The 20,649-nt window shown below is 41.4% G+C and overlaps 1 protein-coding gene across 1 annotated transcript in view; it reads right to left on the minus strand.

Annotated features, from left to right (window-relative positions):
- Positions 1 to 644: 644 nt before the first annotated feature.
- The window catches only part of LOC102783717 (calsyntenin-2-like), a 321,541-nt gene continuing 301,536 nt past the window's right edge, over positions 645 to 20,649 (minus strand). Inside the window, exons 12-17 of the mRNA XM_087850771.1 lie at positions 17,421 to 17,632; positions 12,008 to 12,178; positions 11,769 to 11,914; positions 9,360 to 9,483; positions 3,656 to 3,840; positions 645 to 3,350 (exon numbers count right to left, since the gene is read on the minus strand). Of these exons, the coding sequence (XP_087706897.1) occupies positions 3,147 to 3,350; positions 3,656 to 3,840; positions 9,360 to 9,483; positions 11,769 to 11,914; positions 12,008 to 12,178; positions 17,421 to 17,632 (1,042 nt within the window). The 3' untranslated portion in view covers positions 645 to 3,146. The remainder of the gene's footprint in view (positions 3,351 to 3,655; positions 3,841 to 9,359; positions 9,484 to 11,768; positions 11,915 to 12,007; positions 12,179 to 17,420; positions 17,633 to 20,649) is intronic.

The following is a 20,649-nucleotide window of genomic DNA, read 5'->3' on the forward strand; positions in this document are numbered from 1 at the left end:
TTATGCTCCCAACTTCATGGGAACAGTTTGGGGATGGTCCCATCCTGTTCCAACATGGATGCACACCAGTGCACAAAGCAAAGTCCATAAAGAGATGGATGGCTGAGTTGCTGTGGAAGAACCTGACTGGCCTGCACAGAGACCTGACCTCAACCCTGATAGAACACCTTTGGGATCAATTATTCTTGCACTCCTCACAAATGCACTGCTGGAAGAACGGTTGAAATTTCCCATAAACACACCCCTAAAACCTGTGGAAAGCCTTCACAGAAGAGTCATTAAGCACACACAATGTAATTTCTAATGGCTAGGCAAAAAGGCAGAGCATCTAGAGGAAATAGGGCTAGCTAAAAAGAGAGATTACAATTTTAAATGCAGCAGCATACATACGTGCCACCTGGTGATGAAGCTTTTGAACTGTGCAGAAGTTGATTACAAAAAGTCCCTTTAAATAGTTTTTAACTTAATTTTTAGTACAGTGCACAACTGTTCTTTTTGCATAATTCAATTGATATTGCTCACATACAGTTTCCACAAGAGGATTATGAGCTCCAAAGAGGATGCAGTTACACAAAATGTATTACTGGCTACACAGAAACACTCACACTGTCACACAAATACAGACCCCACAGCTAGATTCCAAAACAAGTTTTTATTGGCCAATTTACAGAAAGTGCTGTAGTGACCATTCCAAAGGAAAACAGACCAAAGAGTCCAGAGAAAAAAAAAACTAAAAAAAAGAAAGAAACTTTTACACATTATACAAGGTTTCGATGTTAATTTCACCGTCCTCTTCTAAAACAAATGTCAGGACAACATTAGGGCTGATGCAAAATCCACCAAAGATGTCAAGGGGGGAGGAGGAGGGGTGTGTGCAGGAAGGGAAGTGGCGTCACAAGACCAGGTGTCACAGTAGATGAGGAAAACTCTTAAACAACATATGAGATCTTTAGATGAACATACAGTAGAGCTACAGTATACACATACAACAGGTTCTCCCAGTTATACCCACAGGACAGCTGGCAAAGGCTCACTAGGTTAGAGGAGGAGATTTTCCAGTGTTTATGACATTAACCGAACCCTTTATCGATTTCTGGCATATAGCGCACAAGCTTTCTTGTGACAAAAACATCATTTCATTGGTCATTTGTGGTTCTTGCTGCCAAACACTACAGACAAGCTGAATTGAGGATGGCTACAGTGATTAATGCCCCTTCATTTCAAAGTGGGAAAAAAAAAAACACGACTGGGTTTTCTGATCGCGTCAAACGTGACACTGCCAAATGCATTCCACTCTCTGTCCTCTTAAAAGTTGCACGAGGCGACTTCACAATCCGGCGGCCTCAAGGGTTGACTAATGAGGTGGGATTTATGTAATGTGACATCAGTCTCTAGACCTAAATTTCTTCCATTAATGCTGCGTTGTTTTTTTTTCAAAGTTAGAAGTTTGGAGAAGTTCCTCTTCTATTTTAAATTTGTTATTTATTTTTTTGCAGTGTGTATCTGATGTCTCTGTAGACACTAGCAATCCAGTTAGGAAGGCTGTGTTTTCTAGTTTAGGCCATTAGGCCACAATAAAGTGTCTTTAAATGCATAATGTGAGAGCTTGACTATTTATTGGCCTGGTCACTGTTGAAGGTTTCTGAAGGTTTGAAATTTCTGCCAAATATGATCAATACCTTAGAGCTACAAAGTAGTTTGATGGGTAACAAAGTAAAAGCTGTACCAAGATAAGTTCTGCAAGATGTGAAACTCACAATTGATATGGCTAATGTGTTGGCTAACTGCTGACTATCTACACACCCAGCAGACATGAAGCAACAGTTTAATTTATTTAGATTTGTATTACATTCACCTTATAAGTCCAAGTACACTTTTAGCTTAGTTTTTCCCTTTTTGAAATCACTAGCTAGCGGCTAACATTTCATTCCATTAAGCTAGCTTCCACACCAAGGATTGTGTGTTTTACAGCTGGAATTTTTGACTTTAAATCAAAACTCTATCACTGAGTTTCTGCTGTTGTTTAATGAGAGGCTCTTCTCTTTTTTTAAATAAAAAATCTCACCTAGTGCAGCTTTTAATAACCCACCTATTTGAAAGGCAGTAGCACATCCGCGAGAGCAAACCCAAGTTTGCCATTAGCCAGAATGATCTGAACACTGAGCTAAAAACACGCAGGCAGGATCTGGGGCTCGGCTCTGGAAAGACTCCTGCAGGCTAAGGGATTAGGGCGTGTACATACATATGAAGAGGTGTGTTGTGTACAGGTGGAGAGGAAGGTCTCTGGTTAGACAATGTGGGGCTGACTCAGTGGGTCGGGGTCACCTACTATACTCAATATTTACAAGAAAGGAGCGTATAAAAATGTACAAGGAGACTCCTCTGTCTTTCCCAAAAACCCAGAACACAGGCCCTGTCGGCTAGTTCAACATGACGTCTGTGACAGCACATTGATCATCTTTTTTTCCCTTTTTTTTGTTCTATTTGTTTTTGAGTACCATTTAAAATATGCTATTTCTGTAAAATTACCTGGCTTTGCCACATAGGCCAGAATAAAGACTGATAAATAACATGAAGTATACAAACCAAAAAATAGTCAGTTTCTTTACTTTTGCAATTGAGTTTTCCTAAATAAAGGAGGTTTTGCATTTTGATTCTTATGTGGGACATCAGAAATCTTACTGTGAAATTTGACTCATCAAACTGAATGCATGATGCAGGGTTTCACTGACAAAAGGCTTCTCCTACAGCTCGAGTTCACTAAAGATTGCATTGGAATGGGAGAGAGATAATTCATGGGACATCTCTCTGGGAATGAACTAAATTTGGTGATCTCTTCGTCTAAGAACAACGAAAGTATGTGATTGAGGAGCACTTTTAGAGTCATATTATCTCTTATCAGCTGTATAAAACAGGAGGTTCTGTGACAAGGCTAAGGTTAAATCACTGCACTGTGTGTGTGTGTGTGTGTGTAACTGTGTGTGTGTCTGTGTGTGGTTAAGTGTTGTCTTCCAGTAGGGGGAGATATTACCTTATTTTTAGAGCATCAGCATCATAGTCTTTTTGTTTCAGCCATGTGATCTGAGTATAGATGTGTTGTAGAGTGTGTGTGTGTGTGTGTGAGGGTGTATGTACGTGTGTATGTTTCAATAGGATATTGTTGTTTTGTCCCAATTTTGGCCTTTCTTGGTCGAGCGTTGCATCCTGGGTAGCTGGACGTCTATTTCCTCCTCGCTGTCATCTGACTCAGCGCTGGTGATGTCGTCCTCGTCGTCGTCTTCCTCCTCCTCCTCTTCGTCTTCCTCCTCCTCGCTGGCTTCCTCCTCTGCAGCCTGAGGCTCCTCCAACTTCTGTGGTAAAAAATATTTGCAAAGTTTCACAAACGTAATCATCAGACAGTAAGCAAGAAACAAGAAATGTCAGTAATTCTTCCTTTGACTGGTTTAATACAAAGGAGACATTAAAGATGGGCGGATTGATCCAAATATTGACAACATTGATACCAATTGCTGGTATTGGTATTTGGATCAATCCTTTGTTTCTATCCTTAAATAGAAATGGGATAGTATCCCACTACACACGGTCCACTGTTGGTAGCTCCTATGCTCCCTCCCTGACAGCATCCTTTTAATTCCTGAAGTTCCCTCCCTCCTACCTCCATCGGATTCACTGTGATCGTCAGAGCAGACTCGTCCCAGGTCACGTCTGCCTCTTTAGCCGCATCTGCCAACTTCACCTCCTGCTGGTGGGTCAGGTGGATGCGGTAAATGCCCAACACTACAACCACCACCAGGGCAGCGATACACATTACTATTACCACGGTGGCAGCACTCGGTACACCTGAGAACCAAATGAAAGGAGATCAGGGATTTAATGACTATAATAATGCCAAAGCACAACAGTGTGTCACTCTGTACCTAGAAAATCAGCATAATTCTGTTTGGTCAGAAAATCTTCAGCATGTACTGAATCGGTTTATTCTTTCACGTCCACGGGCACAAAATACCCAGAACAACCAGCTGAATGCTGGAGACCTTGAGAGGTACTGTACTATGGTCCTTGATGAGAAAGCTCCAGACATCTTAGGTAGCATCTCACCATATTACTAATCTGTGCCTGCATCAGTACGCAACCCAACATCCCACCCAAAGGAGCCAAATGTTATTGTAATTTCTTTAGTGGTCTTAGGCAACAGCTATCCAGGATCTCTGTAGGTCTTTCAAAGTTTTTCTTTGGATGTTGGCCTTTTCAGTCCTTGCATCTGATCATTTTCAGAGAAATGTTGGCTTGTTTTTTTAAGCCACTTAACACTGACATATGAATCATTCAAGCATAAAAAGGCACCAGACTCAAAGGATAAATAAACCAATGTTGTGTCTACACCTATCAAAGCATTCATTCTAAACCGTATCTTTAGACACTTCGTAACTAGCAGCTTGTTACAAAAAGACATCATTTTGTCACTTTTCTTTATCTGAATCTATGAAAACTAACAAAGATAACACAGTTTTCACAGTGTGATTCCCAAAGAGCTATTAGCTGGAAACTTGGCATATCTCGGCACGGTGTGCAGTGTGTCCTTAAAGAAATTTGAGGAAACTGGATAAGCAGAGGACAAAAGAAGTGGCAGGCTTTAAAAACTACAGCAGCAGATGATCAGTATCTGAAAGTCACATCCTTATGGAAAAGGAAGAAATCCAACAAAGACCTGACACCGGACCTGAGAGATGTATCTGGACTCTGATTCTGACACTGTTCACTGAAGGCTCGTGAGAAATGGTCCCAGTGGAAGGATGGCTGTCAAGAAGCTATTCTTAAGGAAGGGAAAAAAAGAGAAAAGGCTGAGATACGCCAGATTACACAAGAACTGGACTGAAAATCAGTAGCAACACGTCTGATGAGGCCAACTTCTGGTTCAAAATGCTGTCAATATGTGCAAATTAGGACAATCCAACATTGACTGTCTACAGCCATCTGAAAAAGATGGTGGAGGTTCTGCCATTGTTCGGAGCAGGAAGTCAAATGTCCATTGCACTAAAAGCACATCTGTTTAGAAAAAACACAATGTGACACTATCAGTCATGGACTGGCCTCCCCAGAGTCCGGACCTTAACATTATTTAAGCAGTGTGGGATCATCTTTATAGAGAACAGAACAAACGATATTTTCCTAGCAAAATACAAAGATTTTGTACAGCAGTGCATAGTGAAAACAGACTGCAACATCTAGGGCTAAAAGATAGAAAGCAGAAATGGTAAGAGACAAAAAACTGTAGTGCTTTAAATGGTCACTGGAGGCAGGCTCCAAATAGGAGCAAGTCTCTACAGACTCCCATTTTAACTGTTTATAAAGTTATCATGTCTACAGGCTGAACTGTCTTGTTGACTTTAGCAAGACTGTTCAGGCTGAAGGAAACCTTATGGCAGGTTACATTTTTTATAACTAACCTGTTTGGATTTTGTTAAGCCTTAAAAAGCCTTAAAAAGCCTTAAAAAGCATAAAAAAGGCTTAAAAAGGCTTAAAGCATAAAAAGTCAATCGATTGACAGGTTTGGACAGCTTTCTGCCAGCCCTCACATCTGCTAGTTCAAGTCACGGAACTGTGTTTGCGCTGCTGATGCCTCTTCACTTCAATAATATGGGACATAAGTGCACTTTGTGCTCCAGTTTTGGTGCATGAAATTCGGCTGAAATTTGATAGTCTGTTCAAACTAATTAGCAAGTCTCTGTGCTGCACCCAAATAGTTTATGGGGGTACCAGCTGGTGCTACACCTTGTAGCCTAAATATGGCCACTTACTGGGTGAAAAAGTGGGTGAAATATTAAAATTTTAATTCAATTTTTCCTCCATATGATCAACACATGAAACGTTTCTCTTTGCTGCCACTAAACAGAAGAAAGCTCTGCTAGTTGCTTGCTGTTTAAATATCCAGTTAAATTGGATATGCTGGCTTGGATTCATACAAATATGGTTTAAAATTGTGGTTTTTGTGTTTAAAAGGGAATTGTTAGAACATGAAAACAAACTTCAAAAAGACCAAATTTAAAAACTCAGTTGTCATCCTGCAGCTCCCCCTACTCCTCATGTGTTTAGTGGCTCTGCCCCCCCACCAGCTTTAAACACATTTAGATCTGGCCTGTATGCAGCACATGACTGCACAGATATATCATAGACCCTTTTAGTACCATACCCACAACACAGACCGAGGGATTTCTCTTGAACTAAAATGTTTATTTCATCCACTCTGATCTCGAGCCTACTGAACTAACACGACATCTCTGCGCCTGCCCTCTCCCCATGAGTCCCTCCTGTGTGTGTGTGTGTGCGTGCATGCTTGCTTGCTTAACGAGGTTGAGGCTCACAGAGGACTCTTCAATTGATCATTTGATTCGCTCTAGCTCCTAGATTTTCACATTAAATCCACGGCCTTTGATCTTCACATCTTCTTGAACCTTCATGTAACTTGTGTGTCTGTACGCACACCATGTGACACACATCTTGCCGTTTGCTAATACTCTACATACGTCAGGCCGTCTGAAACATTAGACAAAACCGCATCACAGGTGTAAAAATGTATTGAAACATTTTATTTGCCACGTATGGCTCGGCGATTGCCCACCATCCACCTCCCTCTGCGCTCCCCTGACCTCCTTTTCACACACACCCTCCAACTCTCTGAGCCGTTAACAGCATCGGCCACTGAACTCTCCAGGACTCTAAGTAGAATCCATTAGAGTGTGATGAATAATTAAATCTCATGTGTTAGATTAAGACCAATGTCTCTCCTCCTCTCCATGTTTTTTTTTTTTTTTACTTCAGATCACTCATGTGCTCAGGAGGAGGGTAAGAAGCCTGCTGCATCATTTGGGAGGGCCTCAATCACGGAGAGGCGCAGAGTAGGAAAGCAGCAGTCTGATGAGCGCTGCGATAAACAAACTAGAAAGCGGAACGGAGCGTTCCCTTGGATCTCGCCATGTTTACACTGGGATGGATGGCTGACAGAAAAACTCTTTACAGGCACAGCAGAGGCTCCTGAGTCTGAGTCTCAGCATTTCACCCTCCGTCTCTCATGGTTTCCTTTGAGAGGCAGTGTTTTGTCAAGTTTACGTCGACACTTTTTCCACATTTGAATTTTCCCATTTTTTAAGCTGAGCAGTCATGTATGCAACTAATCCACGACTCCTAATACTTTTTAGTTCTGTATTATAACTTTAAGCTTTGTAGCTCTGACTTGTTTATAATGCTTTACCTTTATTGATTTCCTTTTTTTCATGTCTCAAAATGACTTGACAACTGTCAAAAATGTTTTTGCTCTCAAACAATATTTCATGAACTTTACTCAGAACCTTCTTGCTTCTTTGACTTTCTTTCTATCTCACTGCATTACCCGTTTTGTGGAAATACTAATTTCTATCACTGCAAACCCCACACGATGAACGCTTTGTGTGTAAGATCATTTAAGCAGCGCTCTGTGCCCCCCTCCAGGATCTGTGCTATACTTCGGTCATTAACACTGCAATATGAGGGCAGGAGTCAGGGTAACTAATGCCAAACTATTTCTGCAGGGTAGTTTAATTAAAAATGTCTCTTAGTGACTAATTTCCCTATCAATGTGTGGAGCTCTATTTGAAGTTCCTGCGCTGCCACGTGTGCCAGCTACAGTGGCTGATAATGCTCATCTTTGTCATAGAAAGACCGCGTTTGAGTCCCTGAATTTATTTGGCGTTTGAGGAGTTTCTCTCTTTTCCTACTATTTGTTGCACAGTTACGGTGAAAAGGGCGATCGTGGCTCAAAGAGTTGGGAGTTCGCCTTGTAACCGGAAGGTTGCTGGTTCGAGTCTCGGCCGTTATGTCCTTGGGCAAGACACTTCACCTACCGCCTACTGGTGATGGCCAGAGGGGCCGATGGCGCGATATGGCAGCCTCGCTTCTGTCAGTCTGCCCCAGGGCAGCTGTGGCTACAACTGTAGCTGCCTCCACCAGTGTGTGAATGTGAGAGTGAATGAATAGTGGAACTGCAAAGTGCTTTGAGGGTCTTGAAAAGTGCTATATAAATGCAATCCATTATTATTATTAAATACTGTGCTGTGATGACCTCGCCCACTTTGCCTGGTCTGCTCTTCCTTTTTCTCGTTTTGTGTAGAAGACAGACAGACAGACATTGTTAAAACAGGCTGATTTGTTTGGTTTTCTTTGGTTTTCTTTCTTTTAAACATCTCCACCACATACCTGCATTCACAGATACTCACCACATGACCCATTTAGCCACTCCACATTTCTTTTGAGTTTTTGTTCCAGGAGTGTTAAACCTCAATATTATTGAAGCAGACTCTATGTAGCTTCAGAATGAACCCCTAACAACCACAGTCTGTCTTCAACTGTCCTTTATTCACTATAGAGTACTAATACCTGCAATAGAGTGATAACTCAGAATGTGTAGTAAGACAGTCTGTTCAAACATTGCATTTGTGCATGCAGAGGGCTTTGTAACTAACAGCTTAACCTATAGCAGCTGGCTACAATAATCTTCAGGGATTCATTTACTTCTACAGCTACTTTCAAGTCCTGTTCGGTATGAAATTTAGTTTACTGGTACATGCCCATACTACAGTACTGTTTGGTCTGTCTGTGCTGTTGGCAAACTTATACTTATCAATATACTTGATCATATATGGGTTGGAGATGTTTATATGGGTCATATAAAGTTGGTGGCAGCTTTTGTGGATATAAATGAGATGGTACTGTCATAAAATTGAAATGACAGGATGCTTTCATGAGGCCTTACAGGTGTATAAAAGGTACACCTGGTCATTTGGATGGTGGTTGCCCGGCAACATGATAGGATTAATATATAACATGCGTAAATCAGATGTATTATATACAAATTAGATTTTACTGTTATGAAATCAAAATGGTGATTTTATAAGTTGTTATAGGTACATAAATGCTCTGGTAGGTGGTTGCTAGGCAACCTGATGTTTTTCTAACATCTGACATAGTTAAAACCCAACAGGTGCCAAGTATGGTTGCTCAACTCCTGATGATCTAGGAGGAGTTCACGGGCAGGCAGAGATTTCATGTAATAAAATAAGATGTTTCAGTTTTTGGTGACCTAAAATGTTTCTTTCACTTTGGACCTTTTGCTTTTTACCTTAATCCATTTCAGCTTTTTCACTGGCCTAGAATTGCTTTAACAGGTTGTTTCTGATGCTAATGACACCATAACTCTGGTTTATATTAAAAATAAAACTGTCTTCCTGTCTATCGCACCAATGATGTATTAATAATCATAATCTATCCTGGCTGAAGGTGATGTTAAAAAAAATGTAAACAATCCACCCCAGTTGCTTTTTTCTTACCCGAGCTGTGGACGGGGTACAGATCCTGGATCATGGACGGATGGTGGACCACCTGCACGTACGGAGGTGGAGCTACCACGTGATTGACGTGTTCCCGCGTTTCTCCACTGTGCAGGATGCTCACCTTGGTTGAGGACACATGAAGCAGGAGCGAAGATTTTAGAAAGTACGGCCATCAAAATAAACATTTTACAACATTCAATGTTTACCCGCACAACCAAAAAAGCCTCAACTCTAACGACTGATATTATAATCAGTGAAAAATGAAAATGGAATAAATGTGGAAGAAAATTTATGCTCGTATATTTTAGGAGACAGAACCAAATCAATACTTGAGTGTGAACACCAGGGATGGATCAATAAGTCAAACCTTTCTCAGAGTAGGGACAGATGCACAAAGAACAGGTGTGTGTGTGTGTGTGAGTGTGTTAATGTGAGGCCTACTCTGACTTTGGTGTTCAAAGTTGCACTGAGGCCTCTTTAGACATGTTTAACTCTTTTTCCAGCCTGGGTATTTTAGAGGGTATTTTGCTACTAAGAGGCTGAAGTGGCACAGCTGGAAGGCTTATCGAGGTTCTTTTTAAATTCGCCCTGAAAGTTAAAGTGGAGACCTGAGCTGAGTCAGCTCAGTCACTTTGCCAGTTCAAGCACTTTGCTTCACTTGGTAGTAAAAAGCAACACGATCTCTAGTGGCACTTAGTGATATTAATGATTTTTGAGCACAATGTACATCTGTTTTATTCAAGCTGCTTGTCAGTTACATCTTCTTACATTGCCTTTTAGAAATACGTGAAGCTTGTCTGGGAGTGGGCGGGCTGAGTAAAATTAAAAGCACTGGGTATAAATGCATTAACCTGAATAATTAATAGGCCAGCCCATTAAAAACAATTTTTCATACACTTAAAATATAAATTTTAACAATCATACAGTTTGCTTTTGATTAATGAACTAGTCATTGTCTTTACATCATAAAAACTGAATGCAAATTTTCACACAGTTGTGTAAAAACAAATTAAACTGTCATTTGATGAAAAACAGAAGAAAGTCCTTACATCTGGACTGCAAGAACTTGTTAATGTTTGGCATATTGCTTTAAAAGATAATTCTAGTTTATTTCAACCTTCAATATCCCGATTAAAAAATGGCAAACGTGGCTACACTGGTCACCCAAACTTTATAGTTTCTCCCTCCATTGTAGGCGTAAATGTGTGGCAGAAAATAGTATGTTGATGCGGCTACCATGATCAATAGAGCCTTGACCACCACATGGATAGGAAACATGGAGGGTTTATATGAAAAGGGATTATAATGTATAGCAAAATTCTCAGGTGATTATCAAACTAACTGGAGATTCAATTTCCGTCTAAACAAATAGTTTCAGCTATTCTCAACACATTCCCAAAGTCCCAGAATGCCACGACACACTTAAAAACCTGAAAATCTCATGGGGCCTACCCGACCTTCATTCTAATTAAAATACACGAGAAAGTGATGCATTTCCATTTTATTCAAAATACATGAACAGCACAGGCTGTTGGCTATAAACTGCTAATGCTTTCCAGTCACATACAAGGCTGATGGGACACAAACTTCAGTACAAGAGCAGTAAATTCACAAACTATCCACCTCCTATTAATTAACTCCAGTTTTAACTTTTTATATAAATAAATAAAAGTTTATAAATATTATGTAATTATACTCGTAATTTCAAACTGAATTCATGTCATCGCTGTGACCCACCTGCAGTACCTTCACTAAAGCAGAGATTCCCTGGTCCATATTTTGGGAATCTCTACATTAGTGGACAGTAACAATGCTCCCGTAAGGTTTTTTTTCTAGAATGATCAACAGGTGAATTCACTACACAAATTTTAAAATAATCCATTATGGTTTTCCTTCTTTTCTATGTATACTTTTAATGATGGCTACTCTCGTTAGACGTTCATACTTCCACATAATGACGCGAATGTAATGTATGCAAGTAATCCTTTAGTCCTCGCTTTTGAATTTTAGTACTTTTCAACTCTCAGGTCTGTGAAGTGACACAAGTGGGGATTTATTTTTTTAATTAGGCCTTTATTTATCCAGGCAAAAATCTCTCTTGGAATCTAATTTCCAAGAGAGACCTGGCATCTAGACCATGTGATGGATACAATTAACATGGCTATCTCAGGCACCCAACTCGTGCTGTTCTAAACCTTCTGTTTGCAAGGGGCAGCCAATCAGGAGAAAGCTACAGTATCTTAAAGGGAGAGAAGAAGAACTGCTTGAATCAGACAGAGGATGAACTGAAAGGCCAAATATGATATAAATACATCTCATTAAAATCTTTTCTTTATTAAATATGGATTACTTTGATAGATACCAAAAATAAGTATGAAGAGGATCCTATCTGTGATTCACACTGACCTCAAGGCTGAACTCGTTGCTGGTGTAGCGTCCGTTGAGCTCTGAACAGGTGAGGCGAAAACGCCTCTCTGTTAGCTGCCCGGGATGCCAGTTGTAGTAGCGCACCTCTCGGATCACCTGCTCATAGTTGGACATGGAGTCCACGCCTGTGGAAGGAGAGAGAGACAGCACAGGTTTGTCCAGCTAGTATATGTAGTAGTGGTAGATGGGAGCCAGCTAAAAAGGCATCAGTAACCTACCGTATATGGACATGCCAGAGGTGGAGTTGGTTGCATCAAGGTGTTTTCCAAGCAGAGCGCTTCGTTGCAGTTGGAGAGATTCGTGCTCTGGGCTCAGCTCCTCCCCCAGCACCAGGACATCACAGTAGTCTAAGTTATGAATGATCTCCTCCATCACTCCAGGTCGATGTGCTACACACATAGACACACACACGCACATGCAATTTGCTATAATTTGCCCCCTCTGATGCTCATCCCAGAGGGCAAGAAGATCAGCATCAGTTTGCTTTCAGCTCACTCCATCCTGTGTTTTACCAGCCGAAGATAGCGTTGGCATTATAACTTAGTGTTTGAGGTCAATTTCTATTTTTAGTTCCGAATATGCTGTTACTGCTAATGAGCTCCACTGCAGCTCTTTTTCATTCCTGCTTCTCAGCTGGTTACTTTAGCTCAGCTTCCTTTGTTCTTCTCACCGAATGATCCAAACTAATAATCAAATACGCGATGCCAAACACGGCCAGCGTGAATGAATGTACCGTTAATTGTCACATTTCAGCAGTCTAATTGCCGCTGCCATGCCAAAAATTGTGTGTGGAAGAAAACGGTGCACGCTTTGAAGAACCATAATTCGAACAGCACAGGACACAACACCTACTCCTACTCCCACTTCCAGGCTCCAATTACCCATGAACTCTCTGAACACAGTCAGCGCTGTGAGCTGCTGTGGTACCATGTTCCTGCAGACAGCTCCCATCACAGCATTTCTGGGTGGCTGCTGGGGCTCTTTGACAGTCTGCTAAGCACTAGCCTCCACCTCTCAGCTGCTACCCAGCTTTCTCCCTCGCTGTAGATTCCCAAGGGAGGGAACCAGCTATGCCCCTTTTAACAGCTCCCCAGTTGAGAAGGACAGACACTGTATGTTGTGTGTCTGTGTTTGTGGGGAGACTGATGCAGCAGAGAAAAGGTAGGAAAGTGAGCAAAACAGGGAAAAAAATTTGGGTCCTAGAAGTAAAGATATGTATGCTTTTTGTGTATGAATTACATTTTTTTTCCCTCAAAGTGCTCTGTAGTTCATGATAGAAGTATTTAACCCTATTTTAGCCTATTGTTTCAGGTCGAGATCTCCTCTTATGGGAAACTGTAGCTCCTCAGACTGCATTCATTAAATACCCACTTGTAGCTGAATCCAAAGGTGGGTCCATCCAAGACCCTGCCCCTGAAATAAAATGCTGATTACCTTTTGTTGCATCTTATTTTAAATCCCAATGAATTGTTGATGCAGTTTACTAACTGAGTTAACAGGCTGGCACCAGGTTTCACTAAAAACTAAGTGATAATGCCAAACTGAAAATTATTATAGAGTGTATAGAGCGCTTTGAGTACTCCGGGAGAGTAGAAAAGCGCTATATAAGAATCGTCCATTTACCATGAAGAATGACTTCCCAAACAAACCCATCATGTCAAGGTGGATATGTCTGGCTTTTATATGCATTCTGTGGTTACTGAATTGACTGTAAATTAGAGAGTAATATATGAGTACACACACTCATTTTGAACAGTCAATTCTGACCTTAGAGCTAGTTTGGGCTGAGATGAAAAACAAGAGCAGAAGGTAGAGGGAATTCAAAAAAGAGAAAGAAGATAAAGAGTGCTGAATGAGTAAAGAAATTAAAACTAAACTGTGGATCGAAGCAGAAAAGAAGAGAAAAAACGATGACCGTTAAAGCAAATGGGTCAAAAACAAGTTAAAGAAAGAAGTGATGACCTTGCCTTTAAATAAAAGAATCAGAATAAGCCCGGAAAAGATACGGAAATATGAGAGAGAGAAACGAGGCAGTGCTGAGCAGGCTTAATAAAAAGACAAATGAATGACAGAAAGACAAAGCAAGGAAGAGGGCGAGGGGGTGATTAGCAGGGTCCAAAAGAAACCTATTGCATGCCCCGAAAAAGAAATATGTGATTTATCTTGAATCCTTTAAGCCTTGAGAGAATACAAAATCTGCTCATTATAGAACTTCATCGTGACGCCCTCTCCCTCACATCTTCCCATCTATCCTCCTTTTTTCCCTCTTCCATGTCTTTCTGTGGCTTCCAGCTAATCTCTTCGCCCCCAGCCAGAATATCTCCTTCACCAGCAGAAAGAGCTCCAAAAACTCCTGAAAGGGACACCGCTTTCTACTCGTCTTCCTGTGCCGAATTACGTTCAATGGTGGGCTAAAACCTTCCTCTCGCTCTGCTTATCTGCTCCTAATTGGCTGCCAACGGCGGAGCCTGGGGCCGAGCCAGTCGGTTCCTGCCTCGGTGGCAAGATCGTTGGATGAGACCAAAGCCTTCGGGATTTAAATGTCATACTCATTTGCGGTCGGGCAAGGCAGCGTAACCTAGCGAATCAGTCCTCTGGTAGGTATAGGGCTTACTCAGCAGGAGGGTGTTTGCATAGGCTAAGATAGTAAAGGGTATACCTACAAACCTGTGTGCACAGGGAAGGACTGTGCGGGCATTTGACTCAACATATTGGCAAGGTGATTTGAAAAGGCTGTCACTAAGACCCTTAGTGGGAAAAGGCTTTGAGGGAGTGTTACGGTCTAGCAAGAAGTGTTACAATGTTAAATTTGATTTGTTTTTGGTACGGTCCTTTTTCTTTTTTCTCTCGTTTGTTTCTAAAATGTCTAAAAAGTATTTCTAATCATACTCTACTGCAAAACATGAAAAATGAATTTTTAGATGCAGTTTAGCAGTGTTTGTTGGAGGATCCATGCAGTCCTAATGGTCGTCAAAAACATCTTCAGCTTTACCAAACTAAACTGCTGTCTGTTAAGCTAGGAATCTGAAAAAATTTAAGGAATTTAAGGACCATTTTTAACTTCATTTCGTATTTAGCGGTGAGTCAAACAAAATTCAGTCTGGGATGCTGGTGATCATGAAGTTACGTACGAGTGATGTACGATGAACGTGACGCGTGAAACACAAATGGAGAACGTAACATTGCATTCACAGAACGATGATGAAATGAAACAAGATATATACAAAAATCAAAAGAACTGGGATTTATAATAAATCCTTTAAAAAAAGAAATAGATGTTATTAGTCACTAAGTTTCATTAAAGCTGGCCCACCTGTTAAGTAGGAGGCAGGGTACATGTAGATAAGCTGTGTCCCAATTCCTAGGCCGCATCCTTTGGAGGACGCGGCCTCCAAAGGATGCGGATCCATTTGCTGTGACATAATCAGTCCATTTGAAGACTGATTATGTCACAGCCAGGCGATGAAGGCTGCCCCAATTCAAAGGATTCTCCGACAAATGTGTCCTTCATTTTCCTGAATTTGAAGGACAGGTCAGGTGTATCCTTCGTGGCCCAACCTATCCCAGAATTCATAGCGTGGCCCAGCCAATTCCAGTTCCCAACAATGGCGGCAGTTACTTAGTTTTGATCTTAACCATATTATTCTTACTGGGTCACAAAATAAACTTTTAAGATATTTTCAGGCGAGAATGTAGCTGTGTAAACTTCAAATATCTGCTCGATTAATCAAGACATCACATATTTGCAAAAGCGCTCCGACATTTTCGGAGACGTCTGTTACCCAGCAGCTCGATAGCTAGCCGGGGGTTCAAGGCTCACTAGAGCCGTGAGAACAGCGAACTCCCGGCACATCGTTTTCAAACTCCTTGCGGTCTTTCGCTACTCAGGTTAAACATGATGTATAAGTCACCTGGATAACTTAAAATGTTATTGTTTGGCTTTTTTCAGTGTTTTATTTGTTCCTCAATAAATTGGTTTGGCTGAGATTAAAGTTATAGTTTTCACACAGCTGAATGAACATCAAGGAGAAAACTGATTAAACAGAAGTGTGAGATGGCAGAGAATTTACTCCAGTGTGCTGTTATAGTTTAGGGAGCAAGGAGCAGACGGCTGAGTTTATTAAAGTCCACCGAGACAGCTGGTGATGCAAATTTGAAGGCTAGACCGTCGCATTAAACAGCCTTGCACTTCCGGCCTTCTCAGTTTTCAAAGGACCGGGCCAAATAAACCACGAAGGCTGTGGTCTACTTAAAAAAATCTGTTTTTTAAATTGATTTACACTTCTACTATTTTACTATGTTTTATTATCTCTGAGTCAGCGTAGAAACAGACAAGTAAAGGGCTTGTAAGTGACTCAGAGCTACACTGCCACAAGCTTGACGTCATCGTTTTACAAAGGAACAAACCAGCAAAGAATCATTCATTGCTACTGCAGTGGATTGGTCAATTTGGTACCAGTTCTAAACTGCAAGCTTGGGTGAGGGAGGTGTTGTTGAAGGTCTTTCATTGTAGATCAGGGATCTGCACACCAGTGCCCAGTTTTGATTGATTCATTTGGGACTTTGTTTTGGGACCTTCACACCTTCCAGTGTGCATACATGAAAAATTGGAGTAGTAGCAAACCCCAGCACAGAACATACCAGGTGCAGTTGACAACAGGTATGACTGAAACTCCATGAAAATTGGGGATGGGTTGCTAAGTGGCTTGCAGATGTGTGCTAAGTGCAGGCAAGCTTCTTAAATTTAAAAAGTATCTGGTGTGGCCTTGCGCTGACACCATCTGGTGTGATTGACTTGGTAGACTAATATTGTGTTTGATTAAAATGAGATAATGAAATTATATTTTCTGCTTGAATATTTATTTGCAGGACTTCCAAAAGAGTTAACAGTTTGCGAATAAACAGCGGGAATACTACTTCAACCTCTGCTACAGTCACATAATGCACGTGTAGGTTTATATAAACCTTTATTCACATTTTTTGGCGATGTTGTCAGTCGTATGGAGTTAAAGCAGCAGTTTTATTGAAGTTTTATTGCATCCTGTACACGTTAGAGAACTTGCCAGTGTGGGAGCAAAAGCCCATCTTTTGTTTCCTCGAGTTTGTATTGTGCACAGATGTACTAGATGAAAGAAGAACTCGTTGCTGCTTGTTCAAAATCTCACGAGGCATCGTGAAATGTTTCAGCTTTCTCTGAAGGTTTGTTTTGCAAGACAGTTGGCGCTGAATAGGCTATGGAACTTCATGAATGAGTGAACATATTATGAATATGAAAAAAAAGCTAAAATATTTAGCTGAGACAGATTTCTACCTGTGGGAAGGAAGTGCATATCCCACTTTGTGAAGTGTACGCAAAGTTGCACTTTCTGGGGTGTAAACTTATTGTTGAGAACATTATTTAAAATGATCAGAAAGTGACATGTAGCTTTAAAAAATGCTAATATGAGCCCACACATGCAAGAAAACAATCAGGATACTAAATTAGAGTTTTCCTTTCCTCTTCCCCGAGTCTGAAATGATCTAGTCAACCTCCACCTCCTGATTTCAGCCTAACCCCTCACTGGCTCTCCATCCGCTGCTGCCCGTGGTCAATTGTTTTCCACACTTGCCATACTGGCATAAGTGTCTTACCTGTGTGATGTGCAGCGGTGTCTGCCCTGGTGACTGTGCTGATGATGTGGAGGTCCTGGAACAGAACAATCCCTCCTGATGCTCTGAAGTCGGAGGCTGGATGGCTCAGTCTCTCCACTCCGCTGATTGTGATCCTGGGTTCACTGGGCTGAAGCACCATCACCACTGCATCAATATCTGGGATGGTAATACACGTGTCTTCACCAAAACACCTGGACGCAGAGAGGCAGAAGAGTGAGCGAGACTGTGCGAACTCGAGCTGAAATTAGTGTGGTGTTTTACTGCATCGCTCCGTTTAGCTGTAGTGTGAAGATGCTGTTTGGTTACTCAGATTTTGTGGAGAGACCGCTATACGATACAGATCAGATCTTGAAAGTTTTGGACACTCCACACAGCTGATGAAGTCAGAGTGAAGACTCCATGTGGTGAGCATGGCTACAGAGATTTGCAGGTATGGGATAACTGCTGGTGAACTTTTTAAAGCTCTGTTTTAATTTCTGTTTCATGTAACGAGGGAAAGTATCTCGAGGTCTCTGATGGCAGAGTACATAAGCATTTATTGGAACATAAGAAAATAGTACAAAAATACACAAATAATGCAGGAAATACGGAGCTATACTCGTGCTATAATAAATGTAAATGTGTGTTCTGCAGCCCACACAAGCCTTTGATCACACTTCTGAATATTTAACACCCGTGACTAAAATTTGCGATTTAAAAAGAGCAATTATCTTCAATCCAATCAATCCATCCACACAATTTAATGTCATTTAATGTAATTCCTCCACAACGACGAGACGTTCTGGTTAAGAAAACAAAAAAACATGTCAAACGTTCAAACAAAATTATCCGTGTTTTCCTGTAAATACAAACTTGATGCTGACCAGACGAGACACCGGACAGTGATGATGATGACGGTGATGATGACTAATGGGTGCTGTCCCGCTCCTTCAGCTTCACACAAGTGTGCAAACACTGAGGGCTCAAACACAAGCTTTCTTTGGGGTCAAAGATAGTCCAGTGACATGTATTTTTGAAGCATCTGCTCAATCTTCTCTCATTTTAGCTAAACGCAGATCATTTTAATCGATTTTCAGAAGTTTCCAGAGCGTCATACATCACGCCAGATGCCCCGATTTGCACAAAGTAACCTAGACCTCATCGTTATGCTAATGAGGAGCAGGTAATACAACTATACCAGAATCCAACGAATGGCTGATTTGACAAACGGTCCATGGAAATGTAGAAATGACAGATCGTGTGGACGCATACCATGATAATAATGCTACTGTGACACTGGGGGGTAATTTTTCTGGGGGTAGCGCAGGTCATCTACTAATTAGAAAGTTGGTGGTTCGATTCCTGGCTGCTCCAGTCTACATGCCAAAGAGTCTTTGAGCAAGATACTGAACCTGGAGCTGCTCCTGATGTGTTCATCAGAGTGTGGATGATTGTGAGTGTTAAACAGAAAGATGTGCTTGTATGAATGTGTGGGAATGATTCGTGCTTTAAAGTAGCAGAGCAGAAAAGTGCTGCATAGGAACCACTGACCACAGTCTTCTGTAGATGTTAAAGTTACCTATCAGCAGCGTGTGACTGGATTTTGCCCTTTTTAAATGTTGACACTTGTCCTTATTTCAGTCAAGATGTTTAAATCCTAAGGAGTAGGTCACTGAGAGTAAGCCACATACTCTACCTTTTTTTGCACCAAGGACCGGTTGATGTCCGACAATATTTTCATGGACTGGCCTTTAAGGTGTCGCAGATAAATACAATAAAATAAAACCAGTACCTATACCAAAAAAAAAGAATATTTATTCATAAAACACGGGAAAAGACCCAGGGGAACCGAGCTAACGATAAAAACGATAAAAAATAACGTTAAAAACTGATAAAAAAACCCTGAGAACCATCAATTTCACACCCGAGCCTCAACTCTGGCCCGGTACCAAACGACTCACAGACCGGTACAGGTCCATGGCCTGCGGGTTGGGGACCGCTGCTCTATAAGGACTATCTATCTGATACACAGCACCAAAGTGTGACAGGAAAGTGCTTAAAACTTATTTTATAAACATTTTGGCCCTCAGACAAACTGGCATACACCTATGCAGCATCACAATGTAAAACTGTGGAACTTTACAGCAACTAATAAAGCTTATCGACGGCATCAAGCCCTCTCAGCTGTGCTCAAACCACAGCTGTGTGGTTCAAACCCAGACCACAGTGCGTGCAGTTATTAAAGAGGCAAACCGCTCCATCCTGTCAGTGCTTAGGCAGCAGACACAGACCTGCTGCGTTTCCACTCGTGCATGGCTGCCTGTCTGCGTGTGATAGCATGCCTTTAAATGCCCAGCGTCCACTGGCAACATTCAATGCACAGGCTTGGATTCGAGCTCGATAGCTGAGAGCTCACAATACAGTCATGCAGAGAGAGAGCGAGAGAGGGAGAGAATAACCCAGCACACACACAGATCTGCCATATTCACCCACACATGTCCACACAAATGAGGGCAGGCATCTGACGTGCAGCCCTTCTATTGCATTATTTGATAAACAGAGCGCAGTTTGCAGATCACATGGAACGCATGAGTTGTTAAACTGAGAAAAGGCTAGGACGGGCTGAGGCTGTGTCGAGGCGGAGGACTGAGCATTGCGGGGGAAGGAGAGGTAGTAGAAGCACTGAAAGCTGAGCAAACAAGCCAGATTTTTGTTTTTACATTTCACCGAAGGCCTTTCAAGCACACAAACATCTGTCAGTGGGAGGGACATCATTGCCTTGTCTCCCTGCTGCGGCTCTGTAACGGGCTATGAGAATTCCTAACTTTTTTTTTTCCTAGATTGGAAGTCTGGGTTATACGATTTCACCTGTTATGCAGCCTCTATTTTCTCAGCTACATTCTCATGTAAATGATTCTGCAATGCTTGAATGTACTTGATGAATCTGTATATGTTGGGTCACCTACAGCAAGGTTAGAATTGTTTGTGATTAGTATTAGAAAAGCTGAAAGGAGACGGTAGATTTGCCAAAGAAAAGTGAAAAGTTGTCTTTAAAGTATTTGCTAGAACAATAACACAAGTCAGGTATTAGTGATGTTGTTGATGTTGATGCAGAACATGCCCTTTAAGGGGTTTTACTGTGTGTGCACGACAGGCCCGTCATGTCGACTTGATTAATCAGCCTGGCTTTACAAGTAGCTTTTAATGAACACAAAATGGCTAATTAAAT

This window comes from Neolamprologus brichardi, chromosome 14 (assembly GCF_056152115.1).
Source record: "Neolamprologus brichardi isolate AB-2024 chromosome 14, ASM5615211v1, whole genome shotgun sequence".
NCBI lineage: Eukaryota > Metazoa > Chordata > Actinopteri > Cichliformes > Cichlidae > Neolamprologus > Neolamprologus brichardi.